Source organism: Scyliorhinus torazame, chromosome X (genome assembly GCF_047496885.1).
Source record: "Scyliorhinus torazame isolate Kashiwa2021f chromosome X, sScyTor2.1, whole genome shotgun sequence".
In the NCBI taxonomy this organism is placed as follows: domain Eukaryota; kingdom Metazoa; phylum Chordata; class Chondrichthyes; order Carcharhiniformes; family Scyliorhinidae; genus Scyliorhinus; species Scyliorhinus torazame.
The window spans coordinates 20,979,796-20,998,720 of record NC_092738.1 but is presented as its reverse complement, the minus strand read 5'-3'; the positions used below and the strand labels follow the sequence as shown (position 1 = coordinate 20,998,720).

Here is an 18,925-nt window from a genome sequence, read left to right as displayed (position 1 = left end):
CCACATGCTCTTTCCTTGACTATGTCAACACACTTCTGGCTGGTCTCCCACATTCTGCCCTCCTTAAACTTGAGGTCATCCAAATTCAGTTGCCCTGTGTCTTCATATAATCATCGAAAAGTTACAGCACAGGAGGCCATTCAGCCCATCTTGTCCATGCTAGCCCGAGGACACTCAGGTGCTCTTTCTAATCCCACCTTCCTGCACCCGATCCATCGCCCTGTAGCTTGCACCGCTTAATTGTGTGGGCAGCACGGTAGCATTGTGGATCACACAATTGCTTCACAGCTCCAGGGTCCCAGGTTCGACTGTCTGTGCGGAGTCTGCACATCCTCCCCGCGTCTGCGTGGGTTTCCTCCGGGTGCTCCGGTTTCCTCCCACAGTCCAAAGATGTGCAGGTTAGGTGGATTGGCCATGGTAAATTGCCCTTCGTGTTGGCTGGGGTTACTGGGTTATGGGGATCGGGTGGAGGAGTTGACCTTGGGTAAGGTGCTCTTTCCAAGAGCTGGTGCAGTCTCGATGGGCCGAATGGCCTCCTTCTGCACTGTAAATTCTATGTTGTGTTAAGGTGCAGATCCAGGTATCTTCTAAAAGAGTTCAGGGTCTCTGCCTCCACCACCAACTCGGGCATCGAATTCCAGACTCCCACTCCCCTCTGCGTAAAGAAATTCTTCCTCATGTCTCCTCTACACCTTCTGATACTTATCTCGAATCTATGTCTCCTCGTTCTAGAATTCTAGAAGGGAAACAATTTTATCCTGCCCACTCTATCTCTTCCCCTCATAATTTTGTCCACCTCAATTAAGTCACCCCTCAGCCTTCTTTGTTCCAGGGAAAATAACCCCAATCTATCCAATCTCTCCTCATCGCTACACTTTTCCAGCCATGGCAACATTCTTGTAAACCTCCTCTTCACTCTCTCCAGAGCAATAACGTCCTTCCTGTAATGTGGTGACCAGAACTGCACACAATACTCCAGTTGTGGCCTCACCAGCGTTTTATACAATTGCAACATTATTGTTGTGTTAATCACCCTGGGGTAACACGGGCTGCAATTGGATGCAGTTGTACTTGAAAGTAGACTCCAAACTTTGATGTTAGTTCAATACGTTTTATTGAAATTGTGAAGCAGTGCACACAGTTCGCTGTGGGTTTGACACTCTACTAATCTATAACTAACTAGACCAGACTAGCTCTGAGCCACGTGTAGAAGGTGCTGACTGATATATACACCCCGACTGTCACTACAGTTGTCACCAGTGGAAAGAGGCAGTGTTGATGCCTTGTGTGTTTTATAGTGGGAAACCCCCCTCTAGTGTTCTGCCTGGTGATTGGTTGTGTTCTGCCCTGTGTGTTGATTGGCTGTACTGGGTGTCTGTCACTGCCTGTCTGTATCTCATTACGTACATATCATGACAATTATATCCTTACTTTTATATTCTATACCTCTGCCAATGAAAAAGAGCATTCCATATGCTTTCTTTACCACATTGTCTACTTGAACTGCTGCCTTCAGGGGCCTGTGTTCCTGTACATCAAGATCTCTCACGTCACCTACCCCTCTTAGTATATTCCCATTTATTGTGTACTCCCCATAACTGTCTGACATCCCTAAATACATGACCTCACACTTCTCTTGTGTTAAATTCCATCTACCACTTTATTGCCCACTCCACCAATCCATCTATACGTTCGGGAGATTATGTCCTCTACACTGTCAATAACTCGGCCAATCTTTGTGTCATCTGCAAATTTCACAATCATCCCAATCTTAACTCTCAACAAGTCCCATTCGCCCATCACCCCCTGCGCTCGCTGTGTCAATCAAGCAACATCTTGATTTTAAAATTCTCATCTTGGTTTTCAGATCCCTCTGTGGCCTCGCCTCCTCCCGATCTCTGTAATCTCCTTCTGCCCCCACAACCCTCTGAGATCTCTGCACTCTAATTCTGGCCTTGTGAGCATTCCTGATTTTAACCGCTCTACCACCGGTGGTCGTGCCTCCAGCTGTAGGCCCGAAGGTGAAGATTGTGTCCAGCGCTGCAAAACAAACGTTTTCCAAAAAGAATGACTTTGATCTGCCTCCATCCCAGCATTTTTATTTGATACATCACAAATGGCCCCATTATCTGGCACCCTAATTGTTGGCAGAATTTTCATGAAGCAGCTTTGCAGGAAGCTTCCTTTATCATTGGGATTTCATCTCCCTTTCCCTGTGAATAAAACATTGTGTCTCTTTTGTTATTTGTTTGATACAATTTCAAAAGCACTTGATCCACGTGGATCTCCGCGACTGATTCCAATGGGAATCAGAGAGGAATGGTCCAGGCTATGTTTTCTCTTATTGGCCCTGGGCTTTAACATGGCTGTGGGAGGGGGTTTAGGGATGTGTTCACTTAGCTGCATGTTGTGGATCAGGCTTGATGGACGCCAAACAATTCCTGTCCCCCAATCCCATGGTTTGTATCTTTTCTTTCATATGACGAATGTGATATAAAATAGTTACTTTAGAGATACTAGTTAATGTAATGTAGAAATAAGCCACTTTGATTCTGGCAGTTAGGGACAAAGGGGTTTGAGACCGCATGGAAAAAGCAGGAAGAGGTTGTCTATGAGAGTGATGCTGCATTGATAGGGGCCAGAGAAAGGGATTGGAAGTGAGCCAATCAGAATAGATCGAACAGGTCAGGAGGGACATAGGCTGACCTATGTCTGTCGAGTATGTGAAACTTGATACCATTTGAATTGATTTGCAGAGATCCCTTTGTTTCTTTGTTCATTCGCTTTCTGGGATATAGGAAACTGGATGTCTCTTATATTTCTATGAAATGAATCAAGCTTGCAAGCTAAATAAATAACTTCTTTTTACGTGCGAATCCATCTCAACTTTTATTGAGGCCAGACTGACAGAGAAAGAAATTTGGGGATCAACACATACTCATCTTCATCTTCGGGCCTAGGCACGATTTGGGGATTTGCAATTATCCTATGAAATCCCCCCTTCTTTTGGGTGTATAATCCAGGGTACACCGAATTCATGGCTTGCAATTACCAGTATCATCGGTCTGGACTTCTGAAAAAAATAATCACTCACGGGATGTGGTCTTGCTGGTAAGACCAGGGCCGGAGTTCTCCGGCCGTTGGGATTCTTTTGGTGCCCACCGGCAGTGCACCCCCGCCAGCAGGTTTCCCGGTGTCTTCGATGGGAAATCCCATTGACAGTGGCTGGAACAGAGAATCCCGCTGCCAGAGAACGTCATTGCTGAGAAACAAGGGGCTGGGATAACCTGGAGAATCCAGTCCCAGCATTTATTGCCCATCCCTAACTGCCCTTCAGAAGGTGGTGGTGTCTTACTGGGCTATTTCAGACGGCATTTACGAGTCACATTGCTGTGGTTCTGGAACCACAGGCGGGATTCTCCCAGCCCTGGGCCGGGCCGGAGAATCCCTGCGACCGGGTCACACCGCCTCCACGCAGAGCGGAGAATCGGCGCCATCGGCGCCGGCGTGGTTGGCGCGGCGCCGGTCGCAGGCCGCTCTACGCGGCCGACCCGCCGATTCTCCGGCCCGGATGGGCCGAGCGGCCGTGAAAAAAAAGCCGAATCCCACCAGCGCCGGCTACACCTGCTCACAGCCGACGGGAACTCTGCGCGCAAGGGTCGGGTGGCGGCCTGTGGGGGGGGGGGGGGGCCTCCGATGCGGCCTGGCCCGCGATCGGGGCCCACCGATCGGCGGGCCGGCCTCTCTGTCCCCTGGCCTCCTTTCCTACGCGCCGGCCCGTGTAGCCCTGCGCCATGTTGCGTCGGGGCCGGCGCGTTGAAGGAGGCCACTGCGCATGCGCGGATCCCGCGGCGCCAAGTTTGCGCCAGGATCGGCAGCTGGAGCAGCGTGAACCGCTCCAGCGCCGTGTTGGCCCCCCTGTAGCGGCCAGAATTACCCCTGGCAGCAACGGCGTTTACGACAGTGTGGACACTCTGTCGCGGGATGGGAGGATCCCGCCCCACATGTAGGCCAGACCAGGTAAGGCTGGCAGGCTTCCTTTCGTAAGGGGTATCAATGAACCAGACAGGTTTTTACAACAATCCAGTATTTTCACACTCATTACTGACTGTCACTAGCTTCTTAATTCCAGATTATTTAATTGAATTTAAATTACCCGCCTGCCTGCCATGTGGGAGTTAAACTCATGTCTCGGGATTATTCGTGTGATCCTCTGAATTCGACTAGAACCACTGTGCTTGCCTTCCACTAACTTTTGTTCGCCTTTTTATTCTGAGTGTTGCTCCAGGTTTGCAGTATGCAACTCAGCGCTTTGCAGATGGATTCTTAGAACAGACGGAAAGAAAGAAGCAATTTGTGTGTATATAGCGCCCTTTACATCCTTCCCTAATGCCACAAATCATTACTTTTCGGGTGCTGTCACTGTTGTCAACATTCACGGCAGCCAATTTGCGCACAACAAGCTCCCACACACAGCAAATGAAATAAATGATCTCATCTGCTTTTAAAGCGGGGATCATGGCGAGCTCATCTTCGAAACAGTGTTGTGGGGTGTTTAACGTCCACCCAAGAGGGCAGGCGGGGGCCTCAGTTTCAAGTCTCACCCAAAAAGGTGGTTGAGACCTCCAACAGTGCAGCAACCCTCAGGACTGTGCTGGGAGTGTCGGCCTAGATTTTAGGCTCAAGTCTCGGCAGATAGTCTAAAACCTTCTACCTCCTGATTCAGAGGTAAGAGTGCTACCCAATGAGCCACCACTGATACGTACCAGTGTGCAAGAGCAAGAATGAGACAAATTTCCCCCTTCCGCCATGTTGAGGTTTTTTTTTTTTAATTCGGCGATTTTCTTTCGACAATGGGTGGGGAGAGGAGGTAGGCCCCAAATCTACCTCAGCCAGAACAGGGAACTAAACCCTGTACAGTTAGTGTTAATCTAACCTATGATGCGACCATCAATTCACACGAAACAAGGAGTAGAAGTAAACTGTGGCTTTAATCGACTAGAACAGTGCCTACCTGCGACTGCTCTGCTACTGGGAGCCACCTACAGGACTACTGCTCTTTATACCTCCCCTCAAGGGGAGGAGCCAGGGGCGGAGCCCACAAAGGCACCAACATGATACATCACAGGTAATACCTTACAATGGTCCATAGGTGGAGCCCTCATGGGCAACAGCGTGATACAGTTACATACATGGTGAATGGTTAATGCAATACATTCACCACAACCCACATACTAACTGTCAAGCTAACAGAGCTAACAAGCTCCCCCCCCCACTCCCCCAAATATTGTTCAGCACCCTTTAAAAAATAAATACAAGTTTGAGAAAAGAGGAAGCTGAACATGGATCGCTGGCAGCCTCGTCCAATACAAGGAATTTGCAGATCGGTCAGAAATTGCGACTTGGAAGTTTGCACAGAGATAGCTCAAAATACACTAGTATATGTTTTGTGGTCATGCTTCTACCTATAAGCGTGTGCAGTTCCACCTTATACTAGATTCACGGTATGTTAACGCAAAAGAATTCCAATATCAAAAAGTTACTGGACAAGCTGGAGAGAATGGATTCTCTCGGCGACTCCACTTGCTGTAACTCCGGGTGTTGCTGTGGCCAGCATTCTTACACCCGGTGGTCGATGTCGAGCAAAGACTGTCCATTCTGGCTGGCTCATTCCCTATTGGTGCCAAAAATCTGTAGCATGAAGGTGAAGATGTAAATGATGTCCAGGTAGATATTCAGCGCTCCGAAGATGTACTCCTCAGGGCTGATTGCGTACCGGCGATTCCCTATCAGCAGCTGCGTATCAAAGGCCAGGAACTGGAGAAGAATAAGCATAATGCATGGTTGCTTTCGGTGGAGATAAAGTAATTACAGTCTTTTCTTTATAAACGCATTTTATTCAAACTTGTATCAAAGTAGGTTACAGCAAATAAACACCCCGGGAAACATTCTTCCCAACAATCAACTAAACAGTTTGTACAGATTTTTCTCCTCCCCCCCCCCCCCCCACCCCCCCCCCCCCCCACCCCACCCCCCCCCCCCCCCCACCCCATGATGAACAGCTCCTCAAACACGGTCACAAGCATCCCCCACCTTTTCTCAAACTCCCCTGCTGAGCCCCTTAACTCATACTTTATCTTCTCTAACCGCAGGAAGTCATACAGGTCACCCAACCATGCTGCTGCCCCCGGTGGGGATGCCGACCGCCACTCCAGCAAAATTCATCGCCGTGCAATCAGAGAGGCGGAGGCCAAGACATCTTGGGGCTGTTTGGCACAGGGCTAAATCGCTGGCTTTGAAAGCAGACCAAGGCAGGCCAGCAGCACGGTTCGATTCCCGTAACAGCCTCCCTGAACAGGCGCTGGAATGTGGCGACTAGGGGCTTTTCACAGTAACTTCATTTGAAGCCTACTTGTGACAATAAGCGATTTTCATTTCATTCATTTTCATTTCATCGGCCTTCCTCCTCTCCATGAGCTCCGGCTTCTCTGAGACCCCAAATATCGCCACCAAAGGGTCCGGCTCCACTCCCTCCTCCACTATCCTGGCTAAGACCGCGAACACTCCCGCCCAGAATCTTCCCAATTTTTCACAACCCCAAAACATGTGCGCATGATTTGCTGGCCCCCGCCCACACCTCTCACACTCATCTGCTACCCCCTGAAACATAGAACATAGAACATAGAACATAGAAAATACAGCACAGAACAGGCCCTTCGGCCCACGATGTTGTGCCGAACCTTTGTCCTAGATTAATCATAGATTATCATTGAATCTACAGTGCAGAAGGAGGCCATTCGGCCCCACTGAGTCTGCACCAGCTCTTGGAAAGAGCACCCTACCCAAACTCAACACCTCCACCCAACACCAAGGGCAATTTGGACATTAAGGGCAATTTATCATTGGCCAATTCACCTAACCCGCACATCTTTGGACTGTGGGAGGAAACCGGAGCACCCGGAGGAAACCCACGCAGACACGGGGAGGACGTGCAGACTCCGCACAGACAATGACCCAAGCCGAAATCGAACCTGGGACCATGGATCGGTGAAGCAATTGTGCTATCCACAATGCTACCGTGCTGCCCTTAAGAACAAATAAATCTACACTATATCATTTTCCCGTAATCCATGTACCTATCCAACAGCTGCTTGAATGTCACTAATGTTTCCGACTCAACTACTTCCACAGGCAGTGCATTCCATGCCCCCACTACTCTCTGGGTAAAGAACCTACCTCTGATATCCCTCCTATATCTTCCACCTTTCACCTTAAATTTATGTCCCCTTGTAATGGTGTGTTCCACCTGGGGAAAAAGTCTCTGACTGTCTACTCTATCTATTCCCCTGATCATCTTATAAACCTCTATCAAGTCGCCCCTCATCCTTCTCCGCTCTAATGAGAAAAGGCCTAGCACCCTCAACCTTTCCTCGTAAGACCTACTCTCCATTCCAGGCAACATCCTGGTAAATCTTCTTTGCACCTTTTCCAGAGCTTCCACATCCTTCCTAAAATGAGGCGACCAGAACTGTACACAGTACTCCAAATGTGGCCTTACCAAAGTTTTGTACAGCTGCATCATCACCTCACGGCTCTTAAATTCAATCCCTCTGTTAATGAACGCGAGCACACCATAGGCCTTCTTAACAGCTCTATCCACTTGAGTGGCAACTTTCAAAGATGTATGAACATAGACCCCAAGGTCTCTCTGCTCCTCCACAATGCCAAGAACTCTACCGTTAACCCTGTATTCCGCATTCATATTTGTCCTTCCAAAATGGACAACCTCACACTTTTCAGGGTTAAACTCCATCTGCCACTTCTCAGCCCAGCTCTGCATCCTATCTATGTCTCTTTGCAGCCGACAACAGCCCTCCTTACTATCCACAACTCCACCAATCTTCGTATCGTCTGCAAATTTACTGACCCACCCTTCAACTCCCTCATCCAAGTCATTAATGAAAATCACAAACAGCAGAGGACCCAGAACTGATCCCTGCGGTACACCACTGGTAACTGGGATCCAGGCTGAATATTTGCCATCCACCACCACTCTCTGACTTCTATCGGTTAGCCAGTTCGTTATCCAACTGGCCAAATTTCCCACTATCCCATGCCTCCTTACTTTGTGCAGAAGCCTACCATGGGGAACTTTATCAAATGCCTTACTAAAATCCATGTACACTACATCCACTGCTTTACCTTCATCCACATGCTTGGTCACCTCCTCAAAGAATTCAATAAGATTTGTAAGGCAAGACCTACCCCTCACAAATCCGTGCTGACTATCCCTAATCAAGCAGTGTCTTTCCAGATGCTCAGAAATCCTATCCTTCAGTACCCTTTCCATTACTTTGCCTACCACCGAAGTAAGACTAACTGGCCTGTAATTCCCAGGGTTATCCCTAGTTCCTTTTTTGAACAGGGGCACGACATTCGCCACTCTCCAATCCCCTGGTACCACCCCTGTTGACAGTGAGGACGAAAAGATAATTGCCAACGGCTCTGCAATTTCATCTCTTGCTTCCCATAGAATCCTTGGATATAACCCGTCAGGCCCGGGGGACTTGTCTATCCTCAAGTTTTTCAAAATGCCCAACACATCTTCCTTCCTAACAAGTATTTCCTCGAGCTTACCAATCTGAAAGAACCCACTCATTCTCGCCCGCATCATATGCACCCTGTGCACCACCTTAAACTGTATCAGGCTCATCCTTGCACAAGAGGAGGTCCCGTTTACCCTTCGCAGTGCCTCACTCCATACTCCCCAATTGATCTCCATTCACAACTCCGCTTCCCATTTCTCCTTGATCTTCACCACCCGCTCGCCTCCCTGCTCCCCCAGCCACTTATATATATCCCCAATTCTTCCCTCCCCTTCCACATCCGGAAGCAGCAGTCGCTCCAGCAGGGTGTATCCCAGCAATCTGGGGAACCCCTTCCAGACCTTTCGTGCAAAGTCCCTAACCTGTTGATACCTGAACTCACTCCCCCTCGGCAGCTCTACCCTCTCCCTTAGCTCCTCCAGACTGGCGAACCCTTCCTCCAAATACAAATCCCTCACCTTGACCAGCCCCACTTCCCTCCACCTCCTGTATACACTATCCATCCCCCCCCGGCTCAAACCCATGATTCTCGCACAGCGGCGTTAGCACCGACATCCCTTCCACCCTAAAATGCCTCCTCAGCTGATTCCATATCTTCACCGTGGACTGCACCACTGGGCTCCCTGAATACCTACGCGGAGCCATTGGCAATGCTGCCGTCACCATAGCCCTCAAACTAGACCCCTTACAAGATTCCTCCTCCATCCTAACCCACTCTACCCCTTCTCCTTCCCACCACCGCCGCACCTTGTCCACATTCTCCGCCCAATAATAATGAAGCAAGTTTGGCAACGCCAACCCCCCCTGCTGCCTCTGCCTCTGTAGCAGGGTCCTCCCCACCCTCGGCACCTTCCCCGCCCATACAAAGTCAGAGATGATTGTGTCCACTTTCCGAAAAAAGGCCTTTGGTATAAAGATCGGGAGAGCCTGAAAGATAAACAAGAACCTCGGCAGAATGTTCATTTTCACCACTTGGACCCTCCCCGCCAACGTTAAGTGCAGTGTATCCCACCTCTTAAGATCCTCCCTGGCCTCCTCCACCAGCTTCGTTAAGTTCCACTTATGGAGCCCCGTCCATTCCCTCGCTACCTGAATCCCCAAGTACCTAAACCTATCCCTCGCTACCGGAAATGGCAGCCCCCTAAATTAGCCCGCTGTGCCAGCTCATTCACCGGGAATACCTCGCTTTTCCCTACATTCAGCTTGTATCCCGAGAACCCTCCAAACCTCCCCAACAGGCCCATAATCCTTCCCATACTCTCCAACGGATCCGAAATAAACAGCAAGAGGTCATCGGCATAGAGCGACACCCGATGCTCCCTCTGTCCCCTCATTATCCCCTGCCACTTTGCCGACCCCCTGAGAGCCATCGCCAATGGCTCTATGGCCAGCGCAAACAGCAGCGGCGACAGTGGGCACCCCTGCCTCGTACCCCTAGTAATTCCAGTCTTGCATGCAGATTAGAAATGAAGGCAATGGATGACAGGCTGTGGCAAAGCACTTTACGGCCTTTGAGGTACCTTTGGAGCATGGGCCACCGTCGGACTGTCAGGAATGCGGCTGCCAATTTGCGCACAGCAAGATCCCACAAATAGCAGCGCAATAATGACCAGTTAATCTGTTTAAGCTCTGGTTCGAGGAACACACCTCAGTTTAGGGATCCTGCTCTTCTTTATGAAGTGCCGCAATTCCTTTTCAATCCAGTTCGGGGAGGGCTTGAACATCACATCTGAAAGACAGCACCTCCCACAGTACACCACCGGTACTGCACTGGCAGTATGAGCCTAGATTTGTGCTGAGGTCTCCGGGGAGGGTCTCGAAACCGCAACATTGGAGCTCAGCTGACATGTGACAGGCACTTCAGCCAGTAGCCTGCCTGCCCTTCAAACTGGTGGTGCACTGGTGGAGAAGGTGGCAGTTAAACCTCAAAAGAAACTGCAGCCAGCAACAAACGGAGGCCATGGTTTGGCCATCAGTTGAAGTGGGAGGTAGAAATACTAAACTTACCTTGTTCCAGCGGTTTTGGACACACGCCTTTTCCTAAATCTTGTGGGCAGCTTGTCAAATCTCCAAACGGAAACAGCCCCAAGTGGGAGTTGAAAATGGGAGGGAATGTGGAGGGACAGGCTGGTGAGGTGGGGGGGGCGGGGGGGGGGGGGGGGGGGGGGGAATAGGGTTTGTGTTTCAATAGCTTACCTGCAAAGTAAAAATTCCCCGTGAATCACTCACCATTGTAAAAATGACAGCGCCAAGCACTGCATAAACAGCGTGAAGCCAGGGAACCTGAAACACAAACCAGAGACAGCATCAGCCAGGGCCTCTTACTTTGTACAATACTCTCATTTAGTGGCAACTGTTGTCAGCAACATTGGTCTCTGCTATTGACTTATTTAGTCAATAATAGTGGCACCCATTGGCCCACATTGTCAATAATAGTGGCACCCATTGGCCCACATTGTCAATAATAGTGGCACCCATTGGCCCACATTGTCAATAATAGTGGCACCCATTGGCCCACATTGTCAATAATAGTGGCACCCATTGGCCCACATTGTCAATAATAGAACATAGAACAATACAGCGCAGTACAGGCCCTTCGGCCCACGATGTTGCACCGAAACAAAAGCCATCTAACCTACACTATGCCATTATCATCCATATGTTTATCCAATAAACTTTTAAATGCCCTCAATGTTGGCAAGTTCACTACTGTAGCAGGTAGGGCATTCCACGGCTTCACTACTCTTTGCGTAAAGAACCTACCGCTGACCTCTGTCCTATATCTATTACCCCTCAGTTTAAAGTTATGTCCCCTCGTGCCAGCCATTTCCATCCGCGGGAGAAGGCTCTCACTGTCCACCCTATCCAACCCCCTGATCATTTTGTATGCCTCTATTAAGTCTCTTCTTAACCTTCTTCTCTCCAACGAAAACAACCTCAAGTCCATCAGCCTTTCCTCATAAGATTTTCCCTCCATACCAGGCAACATCCTGGTAAATCTCCTCTGCACCCGCTCCAAAGCCTCCACATCCTTCCTGTAATGCGGTGACCAGAACTGTACGCAATACTCCAAATGCGGCCGTACCAGAGTTCTGTACAGCTGCAACATGACCTCCCGACTCCGGAACTCAATCCCTCGACCAATAAAGGCCAACACTCCATAGGCCTTCTTCACAACCCTATCAACCTGGGTGGCAACTTTCAGGGATCTATGTACATGGACACCTAGATCCCTCTGCTCATCCACACTTTCAAGAACTTTACCATTAGCCAAATATTCCGCATTCCTGTTATTCCTTCCAAAGTGAATCACCTCACACTTCTCTACATTAAACTCCATTTGCCACCTCTCAGCCCAGCTCTGCAGCTTATCTATATCCCTCTGTAACCTGCTACATCCTTCCACACTATCGACAACACCACCGACTTGAGTATCATCTGCAAATTTACTCACCCACCCTTCTGCGCCTTTCTCTAGGTCATTGATAAAAATGACAAACAGCAACGGCCCCAGAACAGATCCTTGTGGTACTCCACTTGTGACTGTACTCCATTCTGAACATTTCCCATCAACCACCACCCTCTGTCTTCTTTCAGCTAGCCAATTTCTGACCAACATCTCTAAATCACCCTCAATCCCCAGCCTCCGTATTTTCTGCAATAGCCTACCGTGGGGAACCTTATCAAACGCTTTGCTGAAATCCATATACACATCATCAACTGCTCTACCCTCATCTACCTGTTCAGTCACCTTCTCAAAGAACTCAATAAGGTTTGTGAGGCATGACCTACCCTTCACAAAGCCATGCTGACTATCCCTGATCATATTATTCCTATCTAGATGATTATAAATCTTGTCTCTTATAATCCCCTCCAAGACTTTACCCACTACAGACGTGAGGCTCACCGGTCTATAGTTGCCGGGGTTGTCTCTGCTCCCCTTTTTGAACAAAGGGACCACATTTGCTGTCCTCCAGTCCTCTGGCACTATTCCTGTAGCCAATGATGACATAAAAATCAAAGCCAAAGGTCCAGCAATCTCTTCCCTGGCCTCCCAGAGAATCCTAGGATAAATCCCATCAGGTCCCGGGGACTTATCTATTTTCAGCCTGTCCAGAATTGCCAACACCTCTTCCCTACGTACCTCAATGCCATCTATTCCATTAGCCTGGGGCTCAGCATTCTCCTCCACAACATTATCTTTTTCCTGAGTGAATACTGACGAAAAATATTCATTTAGTATCTCGCCTATCTCTTCAGACTCCACACACAATTTCCCATCCCTGTCCTTGACTGGTCCTACTCTTTCCCTAGTCATTCGCCTATTCCTTACATACCTATAGAAAGCTTTTGGGTTTTCCTTGATCCTTCCTGCCAAATACTTCTCATGTCCCCTCCTTGCTCGTCTTAGCTCTCTCTTTAGATCCTTCCTCGCTACCTTGTAACTCTCCATCGCCCCAACCGAAACTTCACACCTCATCTTCACATAGGCCTCCTTCTTCCTCTTAACAAGAGATTCCACTTCCTTGGTAAACCACGGTTCCCTCGCTCGACGCCTTCCTCCCTGCCTGACCGGTACATACTTATCAAGAACACGCAGTAGCTGATCCTTGAACAAGCCCCACTTGTCCAGTGTGCCCAACACTTGCAGCCTACTTCTCCACCTTATCCCAAGTCACGTCTAATGGCATCATAATTGCCCTTCCCCCAGCTATAACTCTTGCCCTGCGGTGTATACTTATCCCTTTCCATCATTGACGTAAACGTCACCGAATTGTGGTCACTGTCCCCAAAGTGCTCTCCTACCTCCAAATCCAACACCTGGCCTGGTTCATTACCCAAAACCAAATCCAACGTGGCCTCGCCTCTTGTTGGCCTGTCAACATATTGTTTCAGGAAACCCTCCTGCACACGCTGTACAAAAAACGACCCATCTATTGTACTCGAACTATATCTTTTCCAGTCAATATTTGGAAAGTTAAAGTCTCCCATAATAACTACCCTGTTACTTTCGCTCTTATCCAGAATCATCTTCGCCATCCTTTCCTCTACATCCCTAGAACTATTAGGAGGCCTATAAAAAACTCCCAACAGGGTGACCTCTCCTTTCCTGTTTCTAACTTCAGCCCATACTACCTCGGAAGAAGAGTCCCCATCTAGCATCCTCTCCGCCACCGTAATACTGCTCTTGACTAGCAGCGCCACACCTCCCCCTCTTTTGCCTCCTTCTCTGAGCTTACTAAAACACCTAAACCCCGGAACCTGCAACATCCATTCCTGTCCCTGCTCTATCCATGTCTCCGAAATGGCCACAACATCGAAGTCCCAGGTACCAACCCATGCTGCCAGTTCCCCTACCTTGTTTTGTATACTCCTGGCATTGAAGTAGACAGACTTCAAACCACCTACCTGAACACTGGCCCCCTCCTGCGACGTCAAATCTGTGCTCCTGACCTCTCTACTCTCATTCTCCCTTACCCTAAAACTACAATCCAGGTAACCATGCCCCTGCTGCATTAGTTTAAACCCCCCCAAAGAGCACTAACAAATCTCCCCCCCAGGATATTTGTGCCCCTCAGGTTCAGATGTAGACCATCCTGTCTGTAGAGGTCCCACCTTCCCCAGAAAGAGCCCCAGTTATCCAGAAATCTGAATCCCTCCCGCCTGCACCATCCCTGTAGCCACGTGTTTAAATGCTCTCTCTCCCTATTCCTCATCTCACTATCACGTGGCACGGGCAACAACCCAGAGATAACAACTCTGTTTGTTCTAGTTCTGAGCTTCCATCCTAGCTCCCTGAAAGCCTGCCTGACATCCTTGTCCCCTTTCCTACCTATGTCGTTAGTGCCAATGTGGACCACGACTTGGGGCTGCTCCCCCTCCCCCCTAAGGACCCGGAAAACACGATCCGAGACATCACGTACCCTTGCACCTGGGAGGCAACATACCAAACGTGAGTCTCTCACGCTCCCACAAAATCTCCTATCTGTGCCCCTGACTATAGAGTCCCCAATAACTAATGCTCTGCTCCTCTCCCCCCTTCCCTTCTGAGCAACAGGGACAGACTCCGTGCCAGAGGCCCGTACCCCATGGCTTACCCCTGGTAAGTCGTCCCCCCCACAAGTATCCAAAGCGGTATACTTGTTTCTCAGGGGAACGACCGCAGGGGATCCCTGCACTGACTGCTTTTTCCCAGTCCCTCTTACAGTTACCCACCTATCTCCAATCTTTGGTGTAACTAATTCCCTGAATCTGCTATCTATGACCCCTTCTGCCTCCCGAATGATCCGAAGTTCTTCCAACTCCAGCTCCAGTTCCCTAACTCGGTCTTGGAGGAGCTGGAGATGGCAGCACTTCCTGCAGGTAAAATCAGCAGGGACACTAACTGCATCCCTCACCTCAAACATCCTGCAGGAATAATAGTGGCACCCATTGGCCCACATTGTCAATAATAGTGGCACCCATTGGCCCACATGGTCAATAATAGCGGCATCCAATGGCCCACATTGTCAATAATAGTGGCATCCAATGGCCCACATTGTTAATAATAGTGGCATCCATTGGCCCACATTGTCAATAATAGTGGCATTCATTGGCCCACATTGTCAATAATAGTGGCATCCATTGGCCCACATGGTCAATAATAGTGGCATCCATTGGCCCACATGGTCAATAATAGCGGCATCCAATGGCCCACATTGTCAATAATAGTGGCATCCATTCGCCCACATTATCAATAATAGCGGCATCCAATGGCCTACAGAGTCACGTTGTCTCTGTCATTGCTCCGTGGTGTCAATCATTTTTTCTGCCAATGGTCCATCTTATCAATCGGCATCGCAAGCTCAGATCTTGTGTAATGCACCATGTTAATAACCTCCTAAACACTAACCCTGTGGAGGGCTTGTGGCGCAGTGGGTAGCGTACCTCCCTCTTGAGCCAGAAGCTCTGGATTGGAGTCCCACCCCAGGACTTGATTTTTAAAAATAAATTTAGAGTACCCAATTATTTATTTTTTTCCAATTAAATAGAATTTAATTCATAGAATTTACAGTGCAGAAGGAGGCCATTCGGCCCATCGAGCCTGCAACGGCCCTTGGAAAGAGCACCCTACTTAGGCCCACGCGTCCACCCTATCCCCGTAACCCCACCTAACCTTTTGGACACTAAGGGTAATTTAGCATGGCCAATCCACCTAACCTGCACATGTTTGCACTGTGGGATGGAAACCCACGCACACACGGGGAGAAAGTGCAAACTCCACACAGTCACCCGAGGCCAGAATTGAAGCCGGGTCCCTGGATGTGAAGCAGCAGTGCCAACCACTGTGCCACCGTGCCGCCCATTCAGTGCCCATCTAGCGTGGCCAATTCACCTGCCCTGCACATCTTTGGACTGTGGGAGGAAACCGGAGCACCCGGAGGAAACCCACGCAGACACAGGGTGCAACCCCAGGACTTGAAGGCCACAGAAGGTGTGTTTATAACAAGGTCAAGTCTCAACCTGTAAATTCTTCCAAACACATCAATGATCGGCGGTAAGAGCGGGAGAGACTCCTGGTCGGCCATTTTTGATGTGGAGTGGCACCCCTCAAGCCGCTGGCGACAGGCTGGCGACTTTTGGGAATTATTAGCTGTAGAAACAGATGAAGTCTGCCTTAATTCACTGCTAGGCATGGGAAGAGAATTGGAATACTAAACTTTCCAGAGGTGACCCTGAACCGCAACACATTCCGCAGCCCTAAGCAGAGTTGGGTGGGTGATGGAGGACAACTGTGGTGTCAGTAGTCATTCTGTTTTGAGATGCATTTTGTCCTGCGAGACTTAGGCAGAGGTGAATGTGGAGCGCTTCCCTCGTTTGAAAGGAGCGGCAATCATTGGCGTCCATTAAGTGAGAGGTTGGAATGGTGGAGGAGTTTACGTACATAGTGAAACGGCAACACAATCACCAGGACTAAACCACTGATGCAAAGGACGATCAGCAACACAAACAGAACCCCATGGCAGGAGGTAAAGTCAAACTGGAAAAAAAACGTAAGAGAAAATCTTGGTTGTTAGATCTGTGATTAGATTCAGAAATAATGAAAATCAACATGAAGTAGACATGTCAAAAAAAATCTAAACTCTATCCCCACCACCCCTGCTGTGAATATTTGCCCATCATACTGGCTCTATGGACAATGCCCAAACATATCTCAAGCCTCTGCTGTTTAGTGGACAAACGTTGGGAGATGCCCTAGAGTAGAACACCATGCACTCTCTCCAATTTCCCCCGTATGGAGGTGCCTGGGGCTTCCAGCTTAAGACTGTCAGCTGTAGCATATGAGGAACGAGAGGTGCAATCACACTATCGCAAAAATAAAGCATTTTTGTTGATATATTATTTATTACAGATCTCGCCCTTACTTATTCTGGTATGTACAGGATTAAGCTGCAATAACTTGCATCTGTATTGCGCCTTTGACAAAAATGTCAATCTGAGGAACTTCACAGGAGCATCATTAATTTTTATTAGTGTCACAAGTAGGGTTACATTAACACTGCAATGAAGTTACTGTGAAATTCCCCTAGTCGCCACATTCCGGCGCCTGTTCGGGTCACAGAGGGAGAATTCAGAATGTCCAATTCACCAAACCAGCACGTCTTTCGAGACTTGTGGGAGGAAACCGGAGCACCTGGGAGGAATCCCACGCAGACACGGGGAGAACGTGCAGACCCAACACAGACAGTGACCCAAGCTGGGAATCGAACCTGGGACCCTGGCGCTGTGAAGCAATTGTGCTATCCACTGTGCTACCATGCCGGTCAAGATTTGACACCAAGCCACATGAGGGGATATTACAGTACGTGGTCAAACACTTGGTTAGAGAGGTAAATTTTAAGTGCTGTAACATGGGAGAGAGGCGGAGAGGCTTGGGAAGGGAGCACTCTAGCCCCATAAACCCACCTAATCTGCACATCTTTGGACACTAAGGGGCAATTTAGCATGGCCAATCCACCTAACCTGCACATCTTTGGGTTGTGGGGGTGAAACCCACGCAAACACGGAGGGAATGTGCAAACGCCACACGGACAGTGAATCGGAGCCAGGATTGAACCCAGGTCCTCAGCGCCATAGGCAGCAGTGCTAACCACTGCCTGCGCCACCGTGCCGCCCGCTAACCTGCACATCTTTAGACACTAAGGGGCAATTTATCATGGCCAATTCACCTCACCTGCACATCTTTGGGCTGTGGGAGGAAACCGGAGCACCCGGAGGAAACCCACGCAGACACAGGGAGAACGTGCAGACGCCACACAGACAGTGACCCAAGCCGGGAATCGAACCCGGGACCCTGGCACTGTGAGGCAGCAATACTTTTTTAAAAAATTTAAAATGCCCAGTTCTTTTTTTTTTCCAATTAAGGGACAATTTAGCGTGTCCAATCCACCTCCCCTGCACATCTTTGGGATGTGGGGGGTGAGACCTGCGCAGACACGGGGAGAATGTGCAAACTCCAGCGAGGCAGCAGTGCTAACCACTGTGCTATTCTGCCAGCCAGAGGTTGCATCTCTGTTTCAGCTTCAGCACTGGGCATCTGGCACTCGAGGAAACCTAGCAGCTGAAGGGAAGCAAGGGCTACTGGATGGGAGAGGCAAGTACGTTTCCAGCACTGCTTGTGGACCAAGTGGAACAGAGGGATTTTCTCCTTGCTTCACAAGTAAGCCAGTTTCTCATTGAATACCTCCTGCTTTCTGACCCCCCCCCCTCACCAAATCCCCCCCCTCTGCACGATTCCCTTTGTCCCCTTGCCCCTTTGTCCCCTTAACAACACCCCGTGATTAACCCCGGCCCTCCATAGCCAGACTGTAACCACTGGCAATCTTTACCCAGAGCAGGACCATCTTCCCTGCTCCTGGGCTTCGGTCTCCTGCGATGTCCTGTGTCTGACAGGAAGTCAAGCAGGGACCATGGTGCAAACAAAACTAACGCACGCCATGGGGTTAACACTCAATCAGAACCCTGCTCCCCTTAAGAGTTTGGAAACCCTGCCTCAGCAAGTATCAGGGCCAGTGTCTCGCTAATTCATTCACCCTCAGAACTGATCATTCCGAGGTTTCCTAGCCACTTACCTTAGTTTGGAAACTGAATATTGTAACCGCAAAACACACCAGTGCTGTGATGCCGAAGCAAAGCAGGACAGATTTTGTATTGTAGAAGCTAGAAAATGCAAGATCAAAAATAAGCAATACAGATATTTTTCTTGGTATCAAAAATCAGTGACTCTTGTTTTGTGTTTATTTTAAAAAATGTTATCCATTTGAAATGGTGGTCTGCTC

General features: G+C 49.2%; 1 protein-coding gene across 6 annotated transcripts in view; it reads right to left on the bottom strand.

Annotated features, from left to right (window-relative positions):
• Nucleotides 1–4,972: 4,972 nt before the first annotated feature.
• LOC140405359 (protein lifeguard 2-like) overlaps nt 4,973–18,925 on the bottom strand; it is a 43,671-nt gene continuing 29,718 nt past the window's right edge. For 5 of the 6 annotated variants that reach the window (XM_072493671.1, XM_072493670.1, XM_072493675.1 and 2 more), the window contains 4 exons: nt 18,719–18,806; nt 16,531–16,626; nt 10,836–10,889; nt 4,973–5,817 (listed from right to left, as the gene is read on the bottom strand). In XM_072493671.1, the coding sequence (XP_072349772.1) occupies nt 5,668–5,817; nt 10,836–10,889; nt 16,531–16,626; nt 18,719–18,806 (388 nt within the window). In that variant the 3' untranslated portion in view covers nt 4,973–5,667. The remainder of the gene's footprint in view (nt 5,818–10,835; nt 10,890–16,530; nt 16,627–18,718; nt 18,807–18,925) is intronic. The other variant, XM_072493674.1, reaches the window with a different exon arrangement.